The sequence below is a fragment of the Centruroides sculpturatus genome, unplaced genomic scaffold, assembly GCF_000671375.1.
Source record: "Centruroides sculpturatus isolate CEXI.00-Female unplaced genomic scaffold, Cexi_2.0 scaffold974, whole genome shotgun sequence".
NCBI classification, from domain to species: Eukaryota; Metazoa; Arthropoda; class Arachnida; order Scorpiones; family Buthidae; genus Centruroides; species Centruroides sculpturatus.
The window spans coordinates 129,439-156,960 of NW_019385499.1; the positions used below are offsets into that span (position 1 = coordinate 129,439).

General features: G+C 27.9%; 1 protein-coding gene across 1 annotated transcript; it reads left to right on the forward strand.

The window, feature by feature from the left end:
* The first annotated feature begins 70 nt into the window (after positions 1-70).
* On the forward strand, positions 71-25,346 carry LOC111639554 (ras-related protein Rab-4B-like). Its single transcript, XM_023385442.1, has 7 exons — positions 71-218; positions 13,635-13,715; positions 15,654-15,768; positions 16,742-16,804; positions 21,974-22,128; positions 23,737-23,832; positions 24,478-25,346. The coding sequence occupies exons 1-7, from the start codon at positions 203-205 to the stop codon at positions 24,579-24,581; spliced, it is 630 nt and encodes a 209-aa protein (XP_023241210.1). The 5' UTR covers positions 71-202; the 3' UTR covers positions 24,582-25,346.
* The last annotated feature ends 2,176 nt before the right edge of the window (positions 25,347-27,522 follow it).

The window sequence follows — 27,522 nt, forward strand, 5'->3', positions numbered from 1 at the left end:
TTAATAATAAAATTTTTCTTTAATTAAGAAAATAAAACAAAAATATTTCGTTTTCGCAAACTTCGTCCGCTAGGTGGATGTGGTAAAGTAAATACGTCACGGGTGATATCTGTCGTTTCGATCGTCTGTCGATATTTACGTTTTAAATGGAATAAACGGGATTAATATACTTGATGTATTATCATATAATCTCTATTAAAGTATGACAGAATCGTACGGTAGGTATAACATTGGATTAAGCTGTCGTTAATTAATTATTAAGATATATTAAGTTACCATTATGAAAGTATACAGATGTATAAGAGCTGTAAAGTCATGCTTATGCATATTTATAAGTAATTCTTCATACATGTACACACATTCTATACAATTTATACTGCGTTAGTCTACTTTTCATGCAGTCGAAGACAATTTATTAATAAATAATCCACATCAATGGACTTTTAACCTGTTTAAGTTGATGTGGATTGTTTACAGCATTTAAAAGTCAATACACTCTTCATTACATGTAAATATCAAGTGACTTTCAAACATTATTGCGTTAATTAATCCTTACATCACTCCACAAAGGATAATAAATGTTAAATATTTCATTGTTATAACTTGTATAACCAAGGTCAAGTGATTACGCTTCCACTAAGATTTATAAATGAAATTTTATTGCACATTTAATCAAGGCTGTTTGTTGCGAAGGGACGTCTCTGTCGATCTGTGTATACGTGGGGAGGCCGATGACGACGAGTGAGAATAATTAAATTCTGTTTCCTCTACGTTTTCTTAGATGACGGTATCGTCGTAAGAATGGTTTCCATTTGTCGGGTTTTGAGTGAATGTACAGACTTAGGTGTATTGGTTATATAAGGTGTACTCGCTTCAACTTTGTATTAGGAGTATGGTCAATTTGCTGTTACAAAAATATTGTGGTATATTCCTCCATTTGTTATGTATGTGGATATGCTCGTATCTTTCTGATTCTGCTATCTCTTTCTTTTTATATAATTCTGATAAACATATGATAATCTAATTTAATAATGCATCGAATTGAGTTTCATTCATATGCGTAATATATTATTACATAAAAAGTATGAGAAATTTCTGTAAATTGAGAGAAGTTAAGTAATTAATTAAAAAGACTAATGCTGTATTATTAATTTAAAGTAGATGTAGAATTTAAATTTTGGAATGGTTTAAACAGTATTATGATAGCGTATTTGCCTGCCTAATCTTTTGTCGCAATTTTAATCTGCTGATCTCGTACAAATAAGGAAAAACTGTCAGGAATTATCGTAGGAGTTAGTATATAAATTTTAAATTTTGATTTTAGAAAATATATATGCTTATTTAATTAAATAAAATGACTTTATATATTTTGTTTAAACATTTTAAAATAGGCTAATCATTTCTTTTATGAAATACTATTGTAATTAAAGGCCATATACAAGGTACGATATGAAAAAAAATTAAATTGGTTGTTAATTAAGTGTTTACAAGCTTACATGTAATATATTTAAAAAGATATTAATAAAATATTTAAATATAAATTTTAAAAGTTCGTATTTTATTAACTTGTATATTTTTATCCAAAAGTTGAAAATATCCCTCCAAATAATAATAGTGGAAGTATTTCGGAATAAAAATTTCTTGCAACATTCGTCAAACTTCATACATAGATACACCTGAATAATTTGATTGATATCTGTTTAGTCTGGGGCTAAAATTTACATATGGACTTAAAACATCTGATATTATTTTCATTTGTTATATTTCATTTTTGTGTTTACATATATAAATAACCTTCGATTTTTCTTCAATAATAAATTATTATTATTATTATTATATTTTTCTATCTTATTTACTTTTTAGGAATGTGTAAAGTAAATGAGCATCTAATCATTAAGTAAATATAAAAAGTTAATTTGATGTTTAGAAATGCTCTGTTTATATAGTACAGTGTGTGTATATGCATATCATCTGATACAGAGCTAATGATGATATGCATAAAAATAACTGTTAAATTTATTAATTATTTTTTGTATTATCTAAATAGACTTTAAGCACTATATTACCTTACAAAGATATAAAAATGTTAAATAAATTTTACATTTACTGTAATGTTGACATACATAAAATTATTCCTAATTAAATTCTATTAAAATATTATTTGTGTGTATTATTTAAAACATGAAATTAATATTTGATTAGTCTTTATTTTGTTCTAAAATTAAATTGATGAATTGCTATGCATAGAAGAGTCGGATAACTTCTTATCCATGTTAGTTAGAAATTATATGTATGCACTCTTTTATTCTCTGCACAAATTTGAATTGTTTCCATGCTCTAGAGTCTTTCATGTTGATTGGAAATTATTAAAGCAGTTTGTTATGATGGCTTTTAGATCTCTAACTATACAATATATTATAACAACAACTCATAATCCAATTTAATTAATTAACTCCAAATGATCTGTTGAATTATTGGGTTATGTTAATATCATAAAGAAAATTATACATTTGTTAATTCTGTATTTTGAGGGGGTTGTGCTGTGTTCATTTCACATCTAGTTTATCAAATATTCTAACTAGGAGCTGTGTACAATGATATACTTTAGGTAAATCCCCATTCCTTTAATTATGTGCGCAGTAACTCATGGGACCCCTTGATTTTGAAGAAATGACTTAAAAATGTTATGCAAAAATTTTGTAACTTATAGTTTATTCACGTAGCTAGTAAGCAGGATTACAAGAACAAATTTGTATGCTACACACGTCCATATAAACAATGTCTTGGTTTCCTCTTTTCCTTTGTGTACAGTGACATACTTTTTGTGATTCTCCTTTTCCTTTAAACTACACACGAAATTAATTGATGGCCCTATATGTGAAAGTTTTATTGTTTAATAAACTTTACATTTGCTTTTGTTGTTAAATTATGTCAATTAGATATGTTACAGTTTCATTTATATTTAATTATTTTGTTAATGTGATAATTGACTTTCATATTTAATCTGTTTACATTAAAATATTTATTAATTATAATTTTTGGAGGATTTCTCATACAAGTTTTGTACATCATAATTTTTCCTTTTGCTGCTATTTTAATAAATCTTAGAAATAATTTTATTGAAATTGAATATTAATATGAATTTAAATGAGTATTATCTCTTAGATAATGCAATTAATAAATCTTTAAATTAATATCATTGTCTTAGATACAACAACAATCAATAAGTATCGGTAATTTAATATCTTCTAAAAATATGATTAAGAAAATTTCTTAATGAATAACTAATAATGCAATTATCACTTTGATAAATGTCATGAAAATTATTGTTTTTTAGAATGTAAAGATAGTTTTGTTGTTAATTTAGAAGAAAAATAATTTACTCTGCAAAACTAAAGCTTAGTTGGAATTACGAGATGGGCAAAATAGATAGAAACTATTAATATTAATATGTATTTTTATAGTTATGCCATCAGCAAACAAAAATTTATTTTACATATCGATGCAGACAAGCCTACAACAATACATTGACTCCATCATAAGACTTTTATTCTTAAAATGTGACATGGACGAAAAATGAAGAATTTTGTATTTCAATTATTTCTGCAGTTTTTTTTAATATCTATTTCTTTCCTTTTCTTTTATGTGCTCTTAAAGAGATATTATGTCCATTTTGGGTTTTATTTGGCCCACAATGAGACTGTTGAGTGACGAGTAAAAGACTAAACATATTGTCTACGAAAATTTGAAGGTTCAAATCCAATTTTCTTGAAGCTTCAGACTGAGCCTTCACTGTCTTGGCTAAGAGAATAAATTCATTTATATATAATACAATAAATTTGTTAATTTCTTTATTTAAACAAAATGTAATTTTTTAACTTCTTTAATTAATCATTTACATATAATGAATATATTAATTTTGACTTTAAAAAACAATTACAATAGTGTAATTGTTCTGAAAGAATCAAAGAAAAAAGTTAATTATATTCTAGAATTAGTGAGTAACCTTTCAGAAAACTTAAAAACAATTGTCATGTAGAGTTAATTATTTTAGCAGTTTAATTCTCGATTGTTTTGAGGAAAAGTAATTCTTTGATCAGAAATACAGGGTCATCCAAATACAGTTCTATTTTAAACTATAATTAATAATTATGCTAATTATTATTTATTTTGGTAACCACTAAAAAGGGGTTTATAGACAAATAAATTCGTTATGTCTTTCTAATCTGACATTCACCAGAGGTCAAGAATCACTCAGAAGACAATTTTAATTCACAGATCTTTTATTTATATGCATTTCAGATCAGAGTTTGTATCAATCCTATTCAGCATAAGTGTATTCTGTTACAGAGTTAATTTCTCTTAGTATTTTACATCAATTGCAGTAGCAGTCCTGATTGCACGGTTGTTACTTGACCCTCTGATAAACATTGGATTAGAACGACATAAGAAATTTGTTTGTCTTTTTTCTATAAAAATATGCACATTTCCTGTAAATTAAAAACTGTTCTTGTTAATGAATACATTTCTTTGAGAGTGTCAACTCTGAATCCATAATGCACACCCCGCTTTTTAGTGATTATCAAAATGAGTATTATATCCGGCAGATATTGCTGATTTTAGCTTTAAGTTAAATGTTAATTATTATCTAAGACTGTCTCAATGTATAGTAAAACATTAAAAAAGTGTACAAGTTGTCACATTTGCCCATTACAATTTCTGATGTGTACACCTCACATCACATAGACACATCCTACTGATAACCAGATACTTCCTACACTTGCTACAACATATCTGAAGTCCGTGGTAACCATGGCAACCACAATTCTAGTGTCTGCAGATTATATACATTGCATAAGTGATTCTGACTTTGTGAGCTACAGAATGCAAAACACCTCTGTTGTGGAGTTGCCATTTTTGTTTACAACATTTCTTAGAGGTAGTAGACAAGATATTTGTAGATGTGAGATGAAACTTGGACAGTTACTTATCGATTGGTGTATGTTACATACCTGTCGGATAATAATTAACATAATTATAGTAACTTAAAATGGTAGCATTTATTTTGTCTTTTAATAATGTTGATAGTAGTGTATTTACCATTTAATAGAAACATATTCTTGAATATCCACTTAATTTAAACACTGTAATTTTCTGTTTGCTCCAGTTAAAATAATCTCTTGCAGCTATTATGAGTTTCTGTATAAAAGGTTTTAACTGAACCGCATCGTTGAGTAAAAGTTTATGCAAGATGAACTTTACATATATTTATCAAAATAAAATTTTTATATATGAAATTTTATTTTCTAAATAGTCTAATGTAATTTTAATGTACTGTACTGATCTTAAAATATAAAAAGTGATTTGAATTGTAAGATGATTTCAAGTTTATGGTAGAGTTATTTTAATTATTCGAGCATTTGTCCATTCACCCTGAATAAACATACATAAGTGGAATGAACTTGACTTTGTGTTTACAGTACTAAAAATAGATAACTNGAAAAAATTTTACAATAAAAATTAAAGCTAACAGATTCTTCATTACTGTCGTTTGCCATGTTTCATTGTGAACTTATACACTAGACCAGGGGTCGGCAAAATTTTAATGTACTTATCTTAAAATATAAAAAGTGATTTGAATTGTAAGATGATTTCAAGTTTATGGTAGAGTTATTTTAATTATTCGAGCATTTGTCCATTCACCCTGAATAAACATACATAAGTGGAATGAACTTGACTTTGTGTTTACAGTACTAAAAATAGATAACTGTTGGAGTGAGCAAAAATACAAATATTTATTTAATATACATTTTATTTGCATTTAAAATGTAATGTAATAATCTTTAGCTTGATTAGTATTTACAATAGTTTTTTTTATAGCTTTTCTAATTATATTTTTAATATTTGGAGTTTAATTTTATAGCATTTAAATTATTTTCATTACTTTTTGCAGATTAAATCAATTTTAAAGTAAAATCTCACAATTTAATTGGTAATTATTGATTTAATGTAGGGAAAATAATCATTTTGATATGTTAAAAATGATTAAAATACAAATTATCCTTCAAAATATAGGAAAAATAGAAATAAAAATGACAAATAATGACTTTAAAGATCGTAACAGGAAATAATCAATTAATGGAATTAACTTCTTTGAAGTTGTTCCAAAAGATAAAATAAAGGAATTACTGCAATATTTTTATATTTATTTTAATAAATACAATAACGAATGTAATAATATACTTAAGAAAACAAAATTAAAGACTATATTTTGCACGTACTTTAGTAAATTTTATTTGTTCTAATTCAAAAACTGTAAGTAATTTGGCACGGGTAGCACGTGACAGTCACATCTCATGAAGATAACGGGCTAAACGAGCACTAATAATTTTTAGTTAAAGATGTTTTTGATTAAAGATAATTGATGGTAAATTTCTGGTAAATAATATAAAACTAAGATAAAATTTGATATTTTAGATTAAGATATTTGTTATTAGATTATAAGAAAATTTTTAAAAACTCCATAACTTTTTCTATAAAAATATGCACATTTCCTGTAAATTAAAAAACTTAAATAGTTATTGAAAATAAATTTTCAATGACATATTAAATCTGACAAAGTGTAGAGTACTCTAGGTGATAAGCAGATAAGTAAGCCAATGACACAGCTCATTTTATATGAAATGAACTGTGACATTGGTTCGCTTACTTAGCTGCATGTCATCTAGATATACCCACAAAATAATACTAGTGGATTTTCATATCTCTGTATAGTGGACCCCTGCTGTAGGACTGCCTTTATCTCGCTTTTATAATTTGTGTAAATTTTTTACAGTTCCATTAAATGTTGCACTTTCTATTAGTTACCTCTATATGGTTACATACATAATTAATGGTGTATTTATTGGAATATCTCAATTTATGATAGCGGACTTATGGAATGTAAGACTGATTGCTTAACAATGATTTTCCAGAAGCCAATTAGGTCATAAAAGTAGGGTTGCACTATATGGTATATTTGTGTTTTGTGACCTAATGAGTTATGTAAAAAGTTTATTCAGATAATAAATATATTTCCACATGTTTTAAGACATTCAGAATCTAATATTATAGCTTTTCTATGCATAATATAAAATTATAGGCCTATATGTTTTAGAAACAAGTTTATAAAAATGTCTGTCTGTTATAGGTCTTATAATATTAATGTTTTATTTATTTAATTTCGGACTGCTTCCTGTTTGGATGCAAGCATTTTAAATTAAAATTGTTTTTTGTAACTGATAAAGATCGACTATTGTTTTTTGACTGACGTGCTGCTATTTAACAGTGAAATTGTCCTACTTAACATAATTTTAAATATGATTATCATCAAATTTAATGTTAAAAAGACAAACTTGTTTCAGTATCGAATATTAATTGCTTGCTTTGAAATGTATAAACAATAATTTAATCTAAATGCTTTCTCTTCTGTTTATCGTTTTATTAAAAGTCCTTTGTTGTTAATTACATTGTTGCAAATATTACAGATTTGCAACAATATAATTAGTGACAAATATATGAATCAAATTGCACATATTAATGTATTTTGATGGCAGGATGACTGAGGCAGTAGAGATAGCAGCCTACTGTTTGGAAGGATCCATGTGAGTCCAGGTTGGGAACCTCAAGAATTTTTCAGCAGCAGACTGTCTCAGATATGTCATGCCCATTCGTCACTGTCCATTGTTCTCTTTGTCAGATTGACCAAGACCACAATGGACCTGCGGGAAGAGCCATCTTAGTGCTTGTGGGATGGAATAATAATTTTTTAATGTGCAATGTATGATCTGTTTTATCTATTATTCACTGAACGAGTTTAAATCTTGAGCTGCAAACATCAAACAATGCTTTTATACTGTGTTCATTTCCATCAGATCAGTAGAATGTATTATAGCAGGAATTTTTAATGTGGTTGTCAATGACCCCTTGGAGATCAATCAGTTTATCAGGGAGGTCAATAAATTACTAGAAGTCATTTTGGAGTCACTGAACAAGTTAATTTTTATCATATTCAAAATTATATATTAAAAGTAATAATTGAAAATACCAATTGTTGTTATTTAAATAACAATTGGTAATCTCATTAAAATTGCATGGAGATGTTTCAAAAAATATACCTTCTCAATTTTCTTCATGTTTCAAGTCGTCATCTCATGTAGTGAATAACAGTTCATTACAGGAAAGAGAAAAAATTTTACAATAAAAATTAAAGCTAACAGATTCTTCATTACTGTCGTTTGCCATGTTTCATTGTGAACTTATACACTAGACCAGGGGTCGGCAACCTGCGGCTCTTTGGATGTGAAGCTGCGGCTCTTTAGTTCCATACGCAAATATTATTTATTTTATCAAAAAAAAAAAAAAAAACATTTAAAAATTGTTCTGAATCGATTAACGAGGATTAGGTACTGATTCTATCTCTCAGCCACTTGTACTCGCTTTTCACCGCACCCCTCCCCCATGGCACGCGTCGTCACTGTCGTCAGTCCGTCGGAAGCTCTTGAATGACGCCGTCGTCGGATGTTTCTATTATCTAATTTGTTGTGAAAAACACTACTTATACTGTATATGAATAAATAGATATTTTTTTCTTATGACTAAATAGATTAGTTTTTTTTATCAAAAAACTTTATTTATGTGAGTACTATTTATTGTTGGCAAGAAAAAATTTTGTGGCTCTTTAAAAACTTTGAAATTTTGTAAATTGTAATTTTGGCTCTTCCGATTCAAAAGGTTGCCGACCCCTGCACTAGACTTACACTAATTCGGCTTCTCAAATATCTGACATACCCTCCAGTGTGATTGCCTGTTTGTTTCTGTTTCTTTGTCTGTTTCTGTTGCTAGCCATCTCACATATTTCATTTTCTTGTTCACTAGGATTTTGTTTGTATACACAGTATTTTATTTAGACATGCCTGGTAAATCTTTCTCACATACCTGTTGTTTATAGGTAATTTATTGGTAATATTATTTGTGTATTGAAAAAGAAACTATTTATGATATTTCTTATACTGAATAATGATGTGATGTGCCATGAAGTGATGTGTGTGTCCAGCCTGCCAGTTTTTTGTTTGGTGTTTTTTGGAACAGAACAACACTTGTGTGTAACTTGTATTAAGGTTATTCTTGTGGCAGTTTGCTAAATTATAATTTATATATGTAGTATATCTAATTATGCCATATTATTTGCTTGCTTCCTCCAAAAAGAATTGGTATCAAAGGCTGATGGGTCGTGTCATTTATTGTCTTTAGCCCTGTACACTGTCAGGAATCTTGCTCCTCTCTGTTCTTGGAATGACCTGATTAGCAAAAATCAGTTATATTTATGTTATTGGACACAAATCAGATGTTTATTAAAAATCTTATTATTTGTTTGATGATAGGAAAGCAATATTTTCAACATTTTACTGTGTTTTAGTATAAATGATAACTGGGAGTCTATTTTTCATGGACTCTCAGTTATTGTTTTCCATGTGGAATGTCTGATTTTTAGGAACAGATTACTGACACATAGCAGTTGATGTCTATTCTTGTGAGAAACAATACCCTAATTTTTCATATAATTCATTAATTTATGTAAATTAAAGAAATAAATTTATAAATAGGAAGCATAATTCAACTTGTCTAAGCTACAATAGTAAACCAAATAGCCAAGAGAATTAAGGTTCAGTCTACTGTTCCGGGGAAGCAGAACTAAATCCGAGCAGTGAAAACTCAAGAAATTCGGTATCAGTCAGTTCCCCATCTTTCATCACTTCACTATTCTGTTGCAGGCTGGGAAGATTTTTTCAGATCAAAGTTTATTTTTAGTTATTCATATTTAACTGTTCTGTGGGAATAAATCATGCAGTACATCTTATAAATGATTTTAATTATTCAGAATAAAAATTTTTAAATTATTTTCCAATCTTATGTAAAGTCTTAATATTTCAGTCAATTTTGAAATGCCTGTAAGATTAAAAAGTGTATAAATTAATAAGATAGTGTTCTCTATAAACAGATATTAATCTGTTTTTCTCAGAAATTTAAAAATAAATTTGACATAAATTTCAAAGTTTAATATAAAAATTAATTTATAAATATTACAGCTTGAAATTATCTGTTTATGTACTTTACTGATAAATTTTAAAATCTTCAAAAAATTCTAATCAGAATTACAAATTATAAAAAAAAAAAAATTTTGATTTATTGGACTGAATTTAGACGTTTAAAACTAAATTGTTTTTGAATGTTGTTAGCTCATCTTTAACTGTTTAAATTCACTTCAGTAAAGAGTATTTTCTTTTAATTCTTTTACTAAATTTAATGTTTAAAAAGACCTGAAATGGTTGCATTTAAATAGACCAGTAAGTCATATGTCCCACGTTTCCACTTTGCAGTAGACGGCATTACTGCTCACTGACAGACGTTCCAGTTTTTGGAAGACTTTTTTGCCAACCACATAATCTCTCGTGGAATCTGGTCCACAAGATTTCCAAACCTTATTCCCCCAAATGCTATATATAGAAGAAACTACAATATCATTCATAAAACTTCACTTTTATTAAAATTTCACAATAAATAAATGTTTACTAGAACTAATTAAATAATTAAATTTCTTATGACTGCTGTTATATATATATTGTAAAGTCTTTGTAAATCCGCACTTAAAATGTAAATTTTAATATTGGCGGTAGACTATCACACAGCTTTAGCCAATGATTTCACTTTATTCTATTACTATAGATGCATTTCGGTCCTTTTCTAAAAAAGGTCCCTCTTCAGTACTATAAAATACAAAAGTTTACATAAACTTTTTCAGCAAGTAAATATTTAACATAACAATAAATATTTTAGTATTACAATACCATTTGAGTACACAGTTTTATTTATACATCCCTTTAGCACTTTTATCTTGAGCGCACTAAATTATTTTTATTTATGTCTTGCTGTAATAAATTTTACTCTATATTAGATCTAACAATTATACTCAATAAAACTTTTAAAAATCTACAAAAATTTTAAAAAATTATCTAAATAAGTTCTAAAAAATACAAATGTAGAACATGATTAACGTTATAAAAATCAATTCTAAAAAACTTACTGTATGTATTTTTCTATGATAGTCCATGAACTGTCTTTTTTATTAATTGTACACAATAAAAACACTCCACTGGTAACTATTTAACTGCTCTTTGCACACTATAAACCACTTTGATAATAACTGTTCACAAGTACATTGTTGGAGTCTCCAACAATGTACTTGTGAATATTATAAAACCAACAATGTAAATATTATAAAACCAATTAATAATGCCATCTATGTGGTTGCAACTGTTAATCCATGTTATCATAAAAGGACTTCCAGGCTGCTGATAAACCATCAGCATCCCTGTGATTGATGCAGTGTGCAGTCATTTGCGCTTTGTGTATCTCTAGTTTTTCCAGGTGTCTCACTGCTTGCATGGATCTTGTAGGTTTAATAATTGCCGCTTGATTCCAGTATACTGTGATGTCCTGCTGCTTTGCAAATGCTGTGAGGACCATACTATCAATGCTTCTATTCACTGAGTATTTGTGCTCATCCATCCTTTTCTTCAAGTTTTACATCATTGCCCCTATATATATTAGGTTGGAGTTAAATCTATGGTATTTTATAGGAATAGAATATATCCCTATCATGCTATTACGCTTATATTTTCTCTTATCGTTTCTTAAAAGCCTGTACACAGTAGGATTAAGCCTATAAATAATAAAAGCTTATAAAACATACTCTGCTTTATAAGCTTAATCAACAATAATCCTTATGGATTAACAGTGGAGCTAGACCAAGAAAGTGAGAATAGTGTTAGATTTAACAATAACATCCAGAGAGAGTGAGATCAGAACGAATATATACCGTAATCCGGTTTATCAGCCAGTTATCATCCCTAAGAATTCATCAGATCCAGAACACATCAAATTGGCAGCTTTTCAATTATGGATAAAAAGAGCTTACACACATTGCACCAGCATGTGTGTAAGCTCTTTTTACATATAAAGAATTGGATTATATATGGAGCACAGTGGTGCAACAAGGATACAGAAAATAAATTTAAAAACTCACGCCAATGTTCGTATAACTTATGGATACAAATTCACTGAGTTCAGCGTTAATAAAGTTTCTTTAGTATTAACACAAGCACTTTCGACGAATGTATAATCGTCGTCTTCAGGTGAAAAGAATAAAATTTTAACGAGACAAACGTGCAGAATATTCCAAAGGAACAAAATATTTAAAATCAAACAGGCGTCCGGAAATTCCGTTAAGAACGTGCAAAAAGGATACAGAAGAAGGGTAATCGATACACTTATAACAAAGATGCAGAAATGAAACAGATAGCAGCGAGGGGCTGAACAAAGGGAATTACTATCCATTTCTAAATAAAATCATTAAACAAGTTGCCAGAAATAGGAATATAAAAATAATTTATAGGCGTAATCCTACTGTGTGCAAGCTTTGAAGGAACGATAAGAGAAAATACGAGCGTAATAGCATAACAGGGATATACTCTATTCCTATAAAATACCATAGATTTAACTCCAACCTAATATATATAGGGGCAACGATGTAAAACTTGAAGAAAAGGATGGATGAGCACAAATACTCAGTGAATAGAAGCATTGATAGTATGGTCCTCACAGCATTTGCAAAGAAGCAGGACATCACAGTATACTGGAATCAAGCGGCAATTATTAAACCTACAAGATCCACACAAACAGTGAGACACCTGGAAAAAACTAGAGATACACAAAGCACAAATGACTGCACAGTGCATCAATCACAGGGATGCTGACGGTTTATCAGCAGCCTGGAAGTCCTTTTATGATAACATGGATTAACAGTTGCAACCACATAGATGGCATTATTAATTGGTTTTATAATATTTACTTGATGTATACTTTTCGTTTATTTTTAATTATTTGGTTTATACTTTTCATTTTTGAGAACAGACATGCTCTTTACCATTAACTTGTGCATCTGCGCTTTGAATTTTTGTATTATTCGAATACTTTGTTCGTTATATAGATGGAATCTGAACTGAAGAAGATTGCTTAAATCAGTCAAAAACGTTTTTAATGTATTAAACGTTGTGCTGGACTAGCAAAAGGTGTTTGTTTATTTTTAAAATTTCACATAAACTTTTTCCACTGCACAGTAATTTTTTAGACACCTTATACATGTATACATATAAATTAAATATTTCATTATTGAAAGGAATAGGAATGTTTTGTTACGAACGAAAAACAATGTATGGATATAGACATGTAAATAATCTATCCACTGTACATATATTTATATAATAGCAGCAATAAAAGGATTCTGTTCAGTGAATCATTATTAATTTTTACAAGATTTTAATATTGAGAATTGAGAAATATGAGGATTTTTCTTTAATTTTATTATAGGAAACTTGCTTTTTTAAATATACAGAATATATAACAATTTTATTTATTATATATTTTTTAAAATATATAGTTTATCATGTATTCTTAGTGTTGTTTACAATAAATGATTTATCTAAACATTTATAAAAAATTTCAAGTAATAAATTACTGTTTTATTTCTTTTATAGATTTTCTTTTTAAGTTTTTGGTAATAGGAAGTGCAGGAACAGGAAAATCTTGTCTGCTGCACCAGTTTATTGAAAATAAATGTAAGTCTTTTTTGTCATAAAAAATTCTTTTCCCAAATATTTCCAAAGAAAATACAGTAATTTTAGTAACAATTCGGTTCGGTTTCTTGATTTATCTTGCATTTGTCTGATGAAATTTTGGTAATAAACAATGTTTCCAAGTGCAAAATCAGATAAAATGTAACATTTTACTTTGATCAGTTGTAAAAAACATGTGTATAATAAACAAGAATATTTTTTAAATATCTAAAAAGTTTTAAATTTATTTAATATATATTCATAAAAATAACAGTTTTTTTATGAATATATGGTTAGATCTATATTTTAAATAAATTTATTATATATTGAGATGGACTATAAAAGTTTCACCATATATTTTGATCAAAATTTTCTTTAAAGATATCACAAAAAAAGCATAGTCAGAGAGCATAATGGAATAATAGAATATGAATGCAAGTTGCCCTTTGGCAGCAAGGAAATATATAATGTGATAATTTATATCATTCCTGGCAGAGAACGTGTGGGTAAATGTTCCTACATAGGGTAGATGTAGGATCCTACATCATCCCTCCATAGTTTATAGATAGTGTTAATTTGTCAGTAATATAATTTTGATATTTTGTACAATTTTCATTGTATGCAATTTGTAGTTGATAAGGTGTCACTGTTTCAGTTCGTAATGCATTTTATATTAAACTAGAAATTTTCCTGTCAACCATGACAGAATGTTTTTATGAGAAAGCAGGATTGAAGAATTGAGAAGAGCTTCAAGTTGAGCTTGATATTGTGATGCTATTTCTGCAGCCCTTGACAAAGCCATTTTTACTTGATGTTGCTAATGTCAGACTTCGTGGCCATCGGGGATTTCAATGTTCTTATTCTTTTAGGTCTAGAATTTACCTGGCCAATTTTACTGTTATGCTTTCCCCTAGACATTTTATTTTGACAGAACAGTGAGATTTTTTAATTCCACATTGATAAAACAAAGATGAATGACGTTAGATGAACAATAACACTTTCTAAATAACAGGATCATTAGATCATTACTTTCAATTGGATAATAGAATGTCACGTGGTCACTAATGAAAGAATTTTTTAAAAATTTGTTATAGAAGTGACATGATGTGGCTATCATTTTTAAAGTTTAAATTTTAAATTTAATGAAGTAAGTTTAAAATGCCATTTGCCAAAACATTTAAAAATACATTCTAATGGAACAGACTATGTAACAGACTGAAGAGGGGTGAAAGCCCGAAATGCATACTGTATGGATTAAAAGCTGATGATCAAATTATTTGCCAGGTGTCAATAAATTCACCAAGTTGTGACATTGAACCAAACAAAACAAGGAAATTTCCTTGTTGAGCATGAACGTCACCTGGTCACTGACATCACTGCAATGTAAATGTGATCACCAATCCAAAATCGATAAAACATTTATTCTATTGCTAATATTTTCACAAAATAAGTAGCCTATATTTTCCATTGAAACATAAAACGTATATAACAAAAATTTCATCTGAATTGGAAAAAAATTGCAGGAGTTATAAGGAATTCACACACAGACGACAGTTTTTATATTATTAATTGAGTGCAGAGATATTTGGATGAATTCCAAAGATTGGTGTATTGAATTCTCTCCAAACCCCTCCAAACATTTAAAATTTATTAACTAACTGTGTTTTTCTTTAATTAATGTAGAGTATTATTCTAAATTTTATTTAAACTATGTTAATTTAAATTTAAAATAAATGAAATTTGAAAATTTTATCAAAAAGTAATTTTCTTCTGAAGACATTACAATTGTCATTTATGACAGAAATTCTTGAGCAATTAAAACTTGTTTAATTATTCTTTGGTTTAAATTTATCTATATAAATATTGAAATTATAACTATCAATACTTTATAAAAAGATTAATGAATATAATTGTAAGATTGTTTTTTAAAAACATATTTAGTCAAAGCAGATTCGAGTCATACAATTGGTGTTGAATTTGGATCAAAGGTTGTAAATGTTGGAGGCCGTTCCGTGAAACTTCAAATTTGGGACACTGCAGGACAAGAACGTTTTAGGTAAGTTATATGCACACATACATGATATACATATAAATTATCGTTAAAGTGATCAATAAAAATTACTCCATTACAATCAAAACATTTTTTGTTCCAATTAAGTTCACTTATTTAATAATTTCATCATTAATTAAAAGAAATTAAAAATCAAATAAAAATGAAGAATTATACAAGATGTTGTCAAAAGGTCTTATTCAAATTGTTCTATGAGTCATGAGAATGAAAAAATTCCATATAAATATAAGTCCAAACTGCTTCTCTTCAAAATTATAGCAATTTTAAATTTAGCTGTAATTAAAAATTTTTACGTACAAATTAATAACAAGCTATGGTTTTGATCTATGTTTTCAAGTAATATTTTAAGTGATCTTTAATACAACAAATGGTTACTGTTACTCACATTTGTTTTATGTATGGCCAAACTAATGGTAATACATGTGAAGATGTTATATGGAATTTTTTCATTTTTATGACCCATAGAACATACTGTTAAAGCTTGGTGAGACTTTTCAGAAACACCTTGTATAATTAATATTTTTGTTTAATATTTGTTTATACTGTAATTATTTGAATAATTTCATATAACTGATATGAAATACATTTGAAAGCAATGATTTTAATTAAAAAAAGTTATTTTATAAGACATAAATAATGATATTATGTACTTTAGTTTATGCATTTTCCATTATCTATTTAGAGAATTTTATTATATATTTCTATTTAGTTTATCATATTTTAAATTTATAAAAAATTTTAATATATTTGAAACAATAAGTAAAATTTTTAAATTATATTTTAATGAAAGACTTTTGATACTTTTTGTTACTATTAGTTTATAATTTAATTTAACAACTGAAGAATAAAGATATTTTAAATGTGAAGAATAATTTCTGCAATTCGTAGTTTACTAAATTAAATTTTTATAAAATTTTGTTATTTGCTGGTGTATTTGATATTCTGTTTCTTTAAATAGATCAGTTACAAGAAGTTATTATCGTGGAGCTGCTGGAGCATTATTGGTGTATGATATTACAAGGTAATTAAATATTAATGATTTTGTTATAATTGTTTAACTCTTCACGCTATGAGCACTAACAAGGAAACTGACAAAATGTCTTTTAATAAATATTAATAAAATTTAGTTAATAATTTACATTAAAAGTATAGAAAATCTACATTAAATTTGTAATATTCACTAAAAGTGTTAATCAGAGTTAATAGCAATCAAATGTCATACTATTTTATATTAGTTTAACACAAATATGCAAATTTTTAGAAGTGAAAGGGTTGTGGAGGAAAACGATGATATTACATTTACAGATGAAATAAGGAATAAACTCAAATAAATTTTATATGAAAGATTAGATTGTGGTGGTTGGCAACATGGCATTTGACCACCATCCCTACCTACATGACATCAGATGGTGGCTAACTCCACTTTTTAGGTGGACATGCTTCTGTCTGCTCACTCACCTCACCACGCGCTCCGACCACTGTTTCCGTGATCGATGTAATTGTAACTCTTGTACATAGTTCCATAAAATAAACTCATGACAATGACCATTGGACTCTATCATCTGTCCTGGAATCATTCTTTCGACACGACAACAACATTATATTTAGTTTAATCAGATTGATCGACATAACCAATTTCCTTCTCAAGAGGTACACTTTAGTGGCCTCCTCACTGGTGAGCCAGACATGACCTCCATGACATGGTAATCTGGAATAGGTGATCCCAGTGACGCCAACCATTTCAAAACTCGAATCCAAGACTTCATCAACAGGAATCCAGACAGGCCTCCTTTTTTCTCGCCACACTGGTCAAGCAGCCAAACTAACAGTTAGTTCTGCTGCTTAACCAGCATGGAGAGACCGAACTTTGAAATGGTTAGCATTGCTGGGATCACCTAGTCCAGGTTACTATGTTGTGGAGGTCACATCCGGCTCACCAGTGAGGAGGCCACTAAAGTGTACCTCTTGAGAAGGAAATTAGTTATGTTGATCAATCCTATTACATCTACGAATAGTGTTATTGTCACGTCAAATGAATGATTCCAGGACAGATGATAGAGTCAAATGGTCATTGTCATGAGTTTATTTTATGGAACTATATACAAGAGTTACAATTACATTGACTATGGAAACAGTGGTCAGAGTGCATGATGAGGTAAGTGGTTTGAGTGAGATTTAGGTGGACAGAAGCATGTCCACCTAAAAAATGGAGTTAGCCACCATCTGACATCACATAGGTTGGGGATAGTGGTCAAGCACCATGTTGCCAACCACCATAATTTAATCTTTCATAAAAAGTTTGAGTTTATTCCTTATTCTACTCTATAAATGTAATATTGTCGTCTTCCTCTGAGATCTTTTCACTAATAAAAATTTACATATTTGTGTTAAATTAATATAAAATAGTATGACATTTGATTGCTATTAACTCTGATTAACACTTTTAATGAATATTACAAATTTAATATAGAGTTTGTATACTTTTAACATTATTATTAACTAAATTTTATTAATATTTATTAAAAGACACTCTGACAGTTCCCTTGTAAAAATGCCTTTGTTTTTTCGACATGCTTTTTGGGTTTGGTCAGGCTCCCAATGAATACAGCAAGGAAGTGAATGATGGAGACTAATATATTTAGGACAGATTATTATGAAAAATTTTCCAGCTTTTACACAAATTAAAATATGTGTCCCCAGAGCAACAGGCTGGTACACTGGTACTGTGGATATCTGGCTGACAAAATGTGTTTACTCATACCTAGAATGGAAAATGACCAAATACTATTTACAGAGGCCATTGCATCAGTTTTTCTTGGTAATAACCGTCCTGTCTGCATTCACCATGTTAACAGTGCATAATATCAAAAGAGCAATAGCAGTAATGCTGTTTGTTATTTCTGATAATATATTATTTTTGAATATTGGAAGGATTTCTTGTTATACAGTTGACCCCCCTATAANAGATGGCGACGCCCATGCTATCAATAACATTGTGATGGAAGAATCTATAATTCTAAAATGAGCTTTTAGAGGCAAAAGAAGGGTCCCAATTGTAAAATTTAACCATAAAATGGATTATTTGTTGAAAGAGCATTCAAAGTAGCCACGAAAACAGTTAGAATGCTTGGTGTGGAGTTACGCAGAGGTATAAAAGAACGCACCCTTTATTAGATTTCATGTTGTACGAGGGTTTTACTCAATTTTCAAACCGTGTTAGAGTGAATCCGTACTATAGAAGTGTCATGTTATATGGGGGTTACCTATACTTTATTTTTAATATAACATAGTAAATTAATGAAATGTCTATAAATAAACAAGATAATTCTTCATACATGCAAAAATTATACATATAATTTTTGCATGTATTCAGAAACCACACACAGAAAATTTGATTTTGTCATTAATTTTTGCAAGATTTTAAACAATTTATACTTTTATTAGTTAAAACTGCTAGAATATAAATATCTCTTTAAAAGAAAAAACATTTTTAAAATGTGTATGATCTCCTCATTGAAAAATGATTGATTCATTGTTGGCATTCATATTGTTTTTATTTGTTAAGATATAGCACAATAAAAATGCTTTAATGTAATTTTTAGAGAAATTATATTGTTAATATTAAAATACTTTAATTATAATTAAATAATATCATCATGCTGATGGAATAAAGTGAAAACTATAAATTTTGCAATGTGTCTTTTACTTTAAATTTGGAGTTTATGCATTAATATTCAAGAAAAGAAACAAAGAAGGGAGTTAAATGATATGAAATTAATACTGTTGCATTCAATATGTAATATTGAAAGCGATAGTTTTAAATAACAGTTTTAAATTATTACAATAATAATAATTTAAATATAATAGAATAAAATAGAATAATATTTCTACAGAAACTAAAACATTTGTTATATTTTTATTAGAACTGATGTTCCTTGAAACTAGTGCACTTACTGGGGAAAATGTTGAAGAAGCTTTCTTGAAATGTGCAAAATCTATTTTAGCTAAAATTGAAACAGGTATAAATTTTTTTTAATTAGCATTTATTTTTATATATGTGTATTACATTTTAAAATACTTTTTATAATATCAAAGTTTTGGTATCCAAGGGCAATGGGACACNGATTCTAGACTAATTCAACTCAACATTTCCAAAATACGAATAACTTTTTGGGAATAATCCATATAAACTATGCTATAAACAAAAAATTGTAGGATTACTTACCGAGTGTGCACCGTTTGACTATGCCATTGCTTAAGCTTGTTTTCGTCGTGGAGCTTGTCATCGAATGGCACTCGCGTGCTTCCTGATAAATTATTTTTTTTTGCAAAAAATTCGCTGAACTTTAGAAACATCATTAATATAAATATAATTTCTATGGCCATTAAATAATAAATGGTTTTTAGTTGGTCCGCTGCTCGTTTAAACTCAATGGTTTGTGCAATCCTGTCGCGACACAAGTCGGCAATGACGTTTTACCGAATTATAGGAGTTTTTTTAGCATGTTTGTACGAATACTGTCGCAATTTTTTTGCCATGATATAGGAATCCAAACTATAGGAACCCATGTTATATTGGGGTCGACTGTATATACTTTTTAAAACAGAGCTAGTAACACAAATCTTATTAAATTTGGATAACAAAATTGAATTTCATGTCTATATTTCAATATGTAAACAATAACAATCTGATTAAACATATTGAAATAAAATGATTTGAATAGAAGCTACTGTTTAACAATTACAGTTAATGAAATTTATTTTGTTAATTTGCTTTTCCTGTAATTATTCAAATATACTATTTAAGAACGCATATGATATATTACACTTCAGTCCAAATATACAGGACCTTCCAAAATGAATGTTACCATTTTAAATTGCTGTAATTATGTTAATTATTGTTTGACAGATATGTGACATACACAATCAATAGAATAACTGCAAGTTTCATCTTCCATCTTTGTTCACATGTTTATCTACTGCCTGTAAGAAGTGCCGCAAACAAAAATGGCAGCTTTGCAACAGAGAAAGCATTTTATGTTCTGCAGTTTACAAACTTGAAATCACTCATCATTGAGCAAGATGTGTAATATGTAGGAGCTGCAGAATACAGCTGTGGAGCACCAAGAGCTGTAGAGTAGTGGCTGCCATGGAAGAAGTGACAACAGATATGCCATAGCAAGCTTAGCAATAATCTGAGTATCAATCATATGCACACCATGCAGCACAACAATGCATGCATTGAGAAATTGCAATGGACAAATGTAAAACTTAGATGGTTTTCCACTGTTTTAATGTACATTACAACATTCTTGGATAATAATTAATATAATTACAGTCGACCCCCCCTATAAGATATAGATACGTTCCAATTTATTAGGAATCCGATTTCTTACAAGTCGTTCCAATCACAGCCCGACACGTGTCAAGTTTACGGACTACGGCTGATTGAAAGGTTTTCTTCCATAAAATTAATCGATTCTACACTAATCCGACTCAACATTTCCAAAATACGTATATTTTTTCATAGTTTTATAGGAATCGTAATTATAGGGGGGTCGACTGTACAATAATTTAAAATAGTAGAATTCTTTTTGTAAGACCCTTTATGTAAATAAAGTGCTAATTTTATTACAATATAAAGCTATTAGATGTAGACAGAATATCAGTTTAAAAATAGTTGGAAACTAGTTTCAACAGACATAATATTGCAGGAACAATGAAAAAAATTAATATTTGCTGGAGTATATTACAGTTGACATAACTGTTTCTGATTCCTGAAACTAAGAAATATGGATTTATTGTAATGAATAGTATAAAATGTTTCAGAATTAGTTATATATAGTTATATTTTATTATTAGAATATCAGTTTAAAAATAGTTGGAAACTAGTTTCAACAGACATAATATTGCAGGAACAATGAAAAAAGTTAATATTTGCTGGAGCATATTACAGTTGACATAACTGTTTCTGATTCATGAAACTAAGAAATATGGATTTATTGTAATGAATAGTATAAAATGTTTCAGAATTAGTTATATATAGTTATATTTTATTATTAATATTAATTTCTGTGATATTAAACAAATAAACATTTATAATTAGTAAAATTTCAACACAGAAAAGATTAAATATTACCCTGTGTTAATTAATAAATGTGAACTGTGATTGAACTGATTTTATTTTTAGTCGAGAAACTTATAATGCATTATCAAATTGGCTGACTGACGCTCGCACTTTAGCGAGCCCAAATATTGTGATCCTCTTGGTTGGGAATAAGAAAGATTTAGAAGATGAAAGAGAAGTTACATTTTTAGAAGCGAGCAGATTTGCCCAAGAAAATGGTAAGTAACTTTTATAAAAAATATTCACTTTATGTATAAATTATTAACATTTTTGAAGAAGGATAAAAGAACCAAAATTAAATTTGAATCATGATTTTTTGTGAATTTTGGTCAGTAAAGCCATGTACATATAAATAAACAATTCACACAAGTGTGTAATAGTGCTGGAGTTTTGGTGTTGTGTTTATTTGAACTTTATCCAGTTGTAGAGCTGTTCATTTAAATATACATGGCTTTACCAGCTGAACTTTCATTTAAAAAATTCTAAAACAAAAGTTTATAAAATTAAGACTAAGAAAATATCTATCTTTACAGGTAACCCTCGTAACACGTGAGTTACATTTTAAAAAGTTGTCGTGTTATACGAAACAAAGAACTAGTGTGAAAAGGGGGAGTTAGGTTCCAAAAATTTAAAAACATGCTGTTAAATCCTTATTTAAATCAGATTTATTATTCATTTTTTTCATAGGTAAAATACTTATTTATTATTTAAGTAAATATTTTACCAGAGGATTATTCATCCTATATGATGATCTCAGCATGAGCATCATCAACTAGTAACAGTTTTTGGGTGTGTTCATTAATAGTGGTCACTCTGCAATGGGAGTGCACTGCTGTTTGTAGGTGTTTAGGAACAACGGTGAAAGAAAGATGGCGACGCCCATGCTATCAATAACATTGTGATGGAAGAATCTATAATTCTAAAATGAGCTTTTAGAGGCAAAAGAAGGGTCCCAATTGTAAAATTTAACCATAAAATGGATTATTTGTTGAAAGAGCATTCAAAGTAGCCACGAAAACAGTTAGAATGCTTGGTGTGGAGTTACGCAGAGGTATAAAAGAACGCACCCTTTATTAGATTTCATGTTGTACGAGGGTTTTACTCAATTTTCAAACCGTGTTAGAGTGAATCCGTACTATAGAAGTGTCATGTTATATGGGGGTTACCTATACTTTATTTTTAATATAACATAGTAAATTAATGAAATGTCTATAAATAAACAAGATAATTCTTCATACATGCAAAAATTATACATATAATTTTTGCATGTATTCAGAAACCACACACAGAAAATTTGATTTTGTCATTAATTTTTGCAAGATTTTAAACAATTTATACTTTTATTAGTTAAAACTGCTAGAATATAAATATCTCTTTAAAAGAAAAAACATTTTTAAAATGTGTATGATCTCCTCATTGAAAAATGATTGATTCATTGTTGGCATTCATATTGTTTTTATTTGTTAAGATATAGCACAATAAAAATGCTTTAATGTAATTTTTAGAGAAATTATATTGTTAATATTAAAATACTTTAATTATAATTAAATAATATCATCATGCTGATGGAATAAAGTGAAAACTATAAATTTTGCAATGTGTCTTTTACTTTAAATTTGGAGTTTATGCATTAATATTCAAGAAAAGAAACAAAGAAGGGAGTTAAATGATATGAAATTAATACTGTTGCATTCAATATGTAATATTGAAAGCGATAGTTTTAAATAACAGTTTTAAATTATTACAATAATAATAATTTAAATATAATAGAATAAAATAGAATAATATTTCTACAGAAACTAAAACATTTGTTATATTTTTATTAGAACTGATGTTCCTTGAAACTAGTGCACTTACTGGGGAAAATGTTGAAGAAGCTTTCTTGAAATGTGCAAAATCTATTTTAGCTAAAATTGAAACAGGTATAAATTTTTTTTAATTAGCATTTATTTTTATATATGTGTATTACATTTTAAAATACTTTTTATAATATCAAAGTTTTGGTATCCAAGGGCAATGGGACACTTATTTTGCATATTCAAACTCTGATAAGCACCTAAGAAACTAACTAATATATTTGCTTGTAATATAACTTGAAATGTGTTATGTAAGCCTCCTGGTATCCTTGGATATCAAAACTTTATTACAGAAAGTAGTTAAAACTTGACTCCCTAGCCCAGACCTTCATAATTTATCATGAATAATACAGTTCAGGATGTTGTTCCCCATTCCTTGCCCATATTGATTAATTCTATGGAAATCAGGCTGATCAATAATAAACATTATTGTTGACTGTATAGCCTACAATATCCTGGTGTCTTGCATTAATCAGTCAAACAATAATTTATTGGCTTTTTTATTATTTATGGTTATTGAAGATGAAAATTTGCACATTACCTAAAAATGATGTTTCATTCATAAAATTACATTCAAAAAACCAATTTATAAATAAAATAGTATGTGAAAAAAATTAAATCAAATATTTTATTATAGATAGTTAAAAATCACATGTACATATTAATTTTAAAATATATTTGAAAGTTAAAATTTCATAACTTATTTTATAGGTGAATTGGATCCAGAATGCATCGGTTCCGGCATTCAGTATGGAGATTCTACGTTACGTCGACTGCACAGACAACAACAGAGGCACAGCGATTGCGCCTGCTGAATTACAAGACATAAAGTGTGTTGATCTTTTAATAATTCATTGTTGTAGTTGACAACCTATTATCAAGTTTGCTTTCTTCTTCGATAATCAATCGACTTATGTAGATAAGGTGAAGGATATATTTTAACTTTAAAAAAAAAGTTATTCCATATTATTAATGACTGTGTTGTGTTCTGATATATTTAATCAAATCAGCATTTAAATACAAATACATTTTTGATGGTTTTAAATTATAGAAATGAAAATATTAAAACAAACATATACATTTATTAAAAATTAGCGTAAATGATGATGTACATAGACTTTTAACTATTTTATTTTTTATTTAAAATTTTACACTTTTAATGAAATTGCACATTGTTTGAATTAACATAATTTTAAATTATTTTTGAATTAAAATAATAAAGTTGTTTCTACAGTTCTAATGTTGAAACATTGTGGACGGTAATTTCTTTAACAGATTAAAAATAATGTCAATAATGTTGATTATAATATTAAATATTATTGATTAATTTCATAGTTAATCTGCAACTGTATCAAATTTTGCACAAATAATGTTATATTTTTACTGTAATTTCTTAATAATGATATCTTTTTCTGCAGATCTGGCACAAGGAATGGCATTCAAATGATATAAACTGAGATACATATTTTTTTTATATTACAATTTAAATAAATAAATTTGTTATTAAACTATTCTTCATATTTATTAATAAATATGAGGAATAATTTTTTTTCACTAATCTAAATGATACAGTTAATAAAATTTCCTGTTAACTTTAAAAGAATTTCAAAATTAAATTTTAAAACTTTGGATAGGAAAATTATTGAAAAAAAATCCAAATCATTTAAATTGTTGAATTCATCCTGAAATTATTATAAAATTAAAGGATATAATGTGATAACTTTTATGAAACTAAATTGAAATCTTTAAATTCATCAGGTAAATAATTATTTTAAGATTATTTATTATACAAATAAAATTTTAATCATTTATTTTTACCTACCTTCCTATATGATCACTTTATAAAATGTTTCTTCTCAATAGTATTTTTATATTATAAATATATTTAAGTAATAATTTGTGAATGAAAGTTTAATAACACCTTAAAAACACACACATTTTAGATTTATAGAACAAGCATTTAAATTGATTTTTTTAATAAAATAAAACAAAATCTGTGCTTAATACACAACTCCATAAATAAAGTGAAACAAGAAATAATGTTTTAATACAGAATAAACTTTACAAGTTTCTATTTACTAGAAACGTTAAATAATTGAGCACTTTCACTAGGAGCCATCTACCATGATTACTAAGGTTAAGCAAGCAGAAACTTTTTTAATGCTTTTACTCACTTTTCTCTAATAATGGTGCTCCATTTAATATTCCTGAAAATGAGTTTCAGTTTTTGTTTGAGGTTTTTGTGAAACTTTTTCTTCTTATTAAGACTTCAACCTACTGTAATAGGGGAACCAAAATTGTCATCATGTGGTCAAAAAACCCTGGGAATTTTTCGGGGATGGTCTGTTCTGGATACATCGAGTCCCATCTTTTGTGCTAAACTTGATTTGGGTTTGGCCGCTCCACTGTGGACCTGACCAAATCACACTGGGCTTGGGAAAGAGTCCAAAACTGAATGGAAAAGAGAAAAAAAAATATACTTTTTCTCCATTAAAACATTATTTCAAATTGGATTGTTTTAAGTCATTTGTCTGTCACTCTTTTACCACATCTGAATCTTTTTATAGTATCATTACACAACCAAATATAAATTACTTTCAGGGTATACAAATTATAATTTCTCAATTACTACATATAACATTCAACACAATATGGGACCCAATGTAGAAATCGTGATTTATTTTTCTGTAATTTGCAGTGATTTTTGAGATATCAATGTATAAATAGAGCAGAAAAATCTCAATAAGTAGATTGTATTACTTATCACATTTTAAATTTGTAGTATTTTGATTGTGATAATAATTATTATATGTGTGACAATTGGAGAAAATTTTACATCACTTAATATTAAAAAAAAATATATTATCTGAAGTATATATATATATATGCAAGATTTTGCAAAAATCAACACCTATAAACATGCAGCATGTAAACAGTTGTCCAAATAGAACATTAATTTGTAATTATAAGCCAAAATTTTTCACAGCTTCGTTGTTCTGTATTTAATAGTTTAAAACTGGTTTTTTGGTATATATATGCACATTGCACACTATATTTTAGATGCTGCATATGTATTACTTTAAATTAATCAGAGATTTTTAAAATTGAACTTCAAATATTTGTTATCTGCTTTTAAATACATTAAGTGATGCAAAGTCTATGATGTTAAGTGCAAAGTTTAATTAAAGATATATATATATATATATATATTCTAGATTCAAAATGCCTTAAACTATTAGCAATAATAACTGAAGAAATTATAAAATTTTAATTCATTTCTTGAATAGTAATACAATGTATTCAAATCTGTAAATTATTCTTTGAGTTACTTTATAACCTGGTATTATAATTGAATTTCTCAGTTCTTTCATTAAGTGAATTGGATATGAACTGCTGATTAATAAGGTTGGANCATATTACATTTTAAAATACTTTTTATAATATCAAAGTTTTGGTATCCAAGGGCAATGGGACACTTATTTTGCATATTCAAACTCTGATAAGCACCTAAGAAACTAACTAATATATTTGCTTGTAATATAACTTGCAATGTGTTATGTGAGCCTCCTAGTATCCTTGGATATCAAAACTTTGGTATTACAAAAAGTAGTTAAAACTTGACTCCCTAGCCCAGACCTTCATAATTTATCATGAATAATACAGTTCAGGATGTTGTTCCCCATTCCTTGCCCATATTGATTAATTCTATGGAAATCAGGCTGATCAATAATAAACATTATTGTTGACTGTATAGCC

Bases quoted from the DNA above. Each gene is read 5' to 3' on its own strand.
- LOC111639554 (XM_023385442.1), top strand. The intron at 16,805-21,973 runs GTAATTAAATAT...TTTTATTTTTAG, and splicing joins TTGGTGTATGATATTACAAG to TCGAGAAACTTATAATGCAT. The intron at 23,833-24,477 runs GTATAAATTTTT...CTTATTTTATAG, and splicing joins TTTAGCTAAAATTGAAACAG to GTGAATTGGATCCAGAATGC.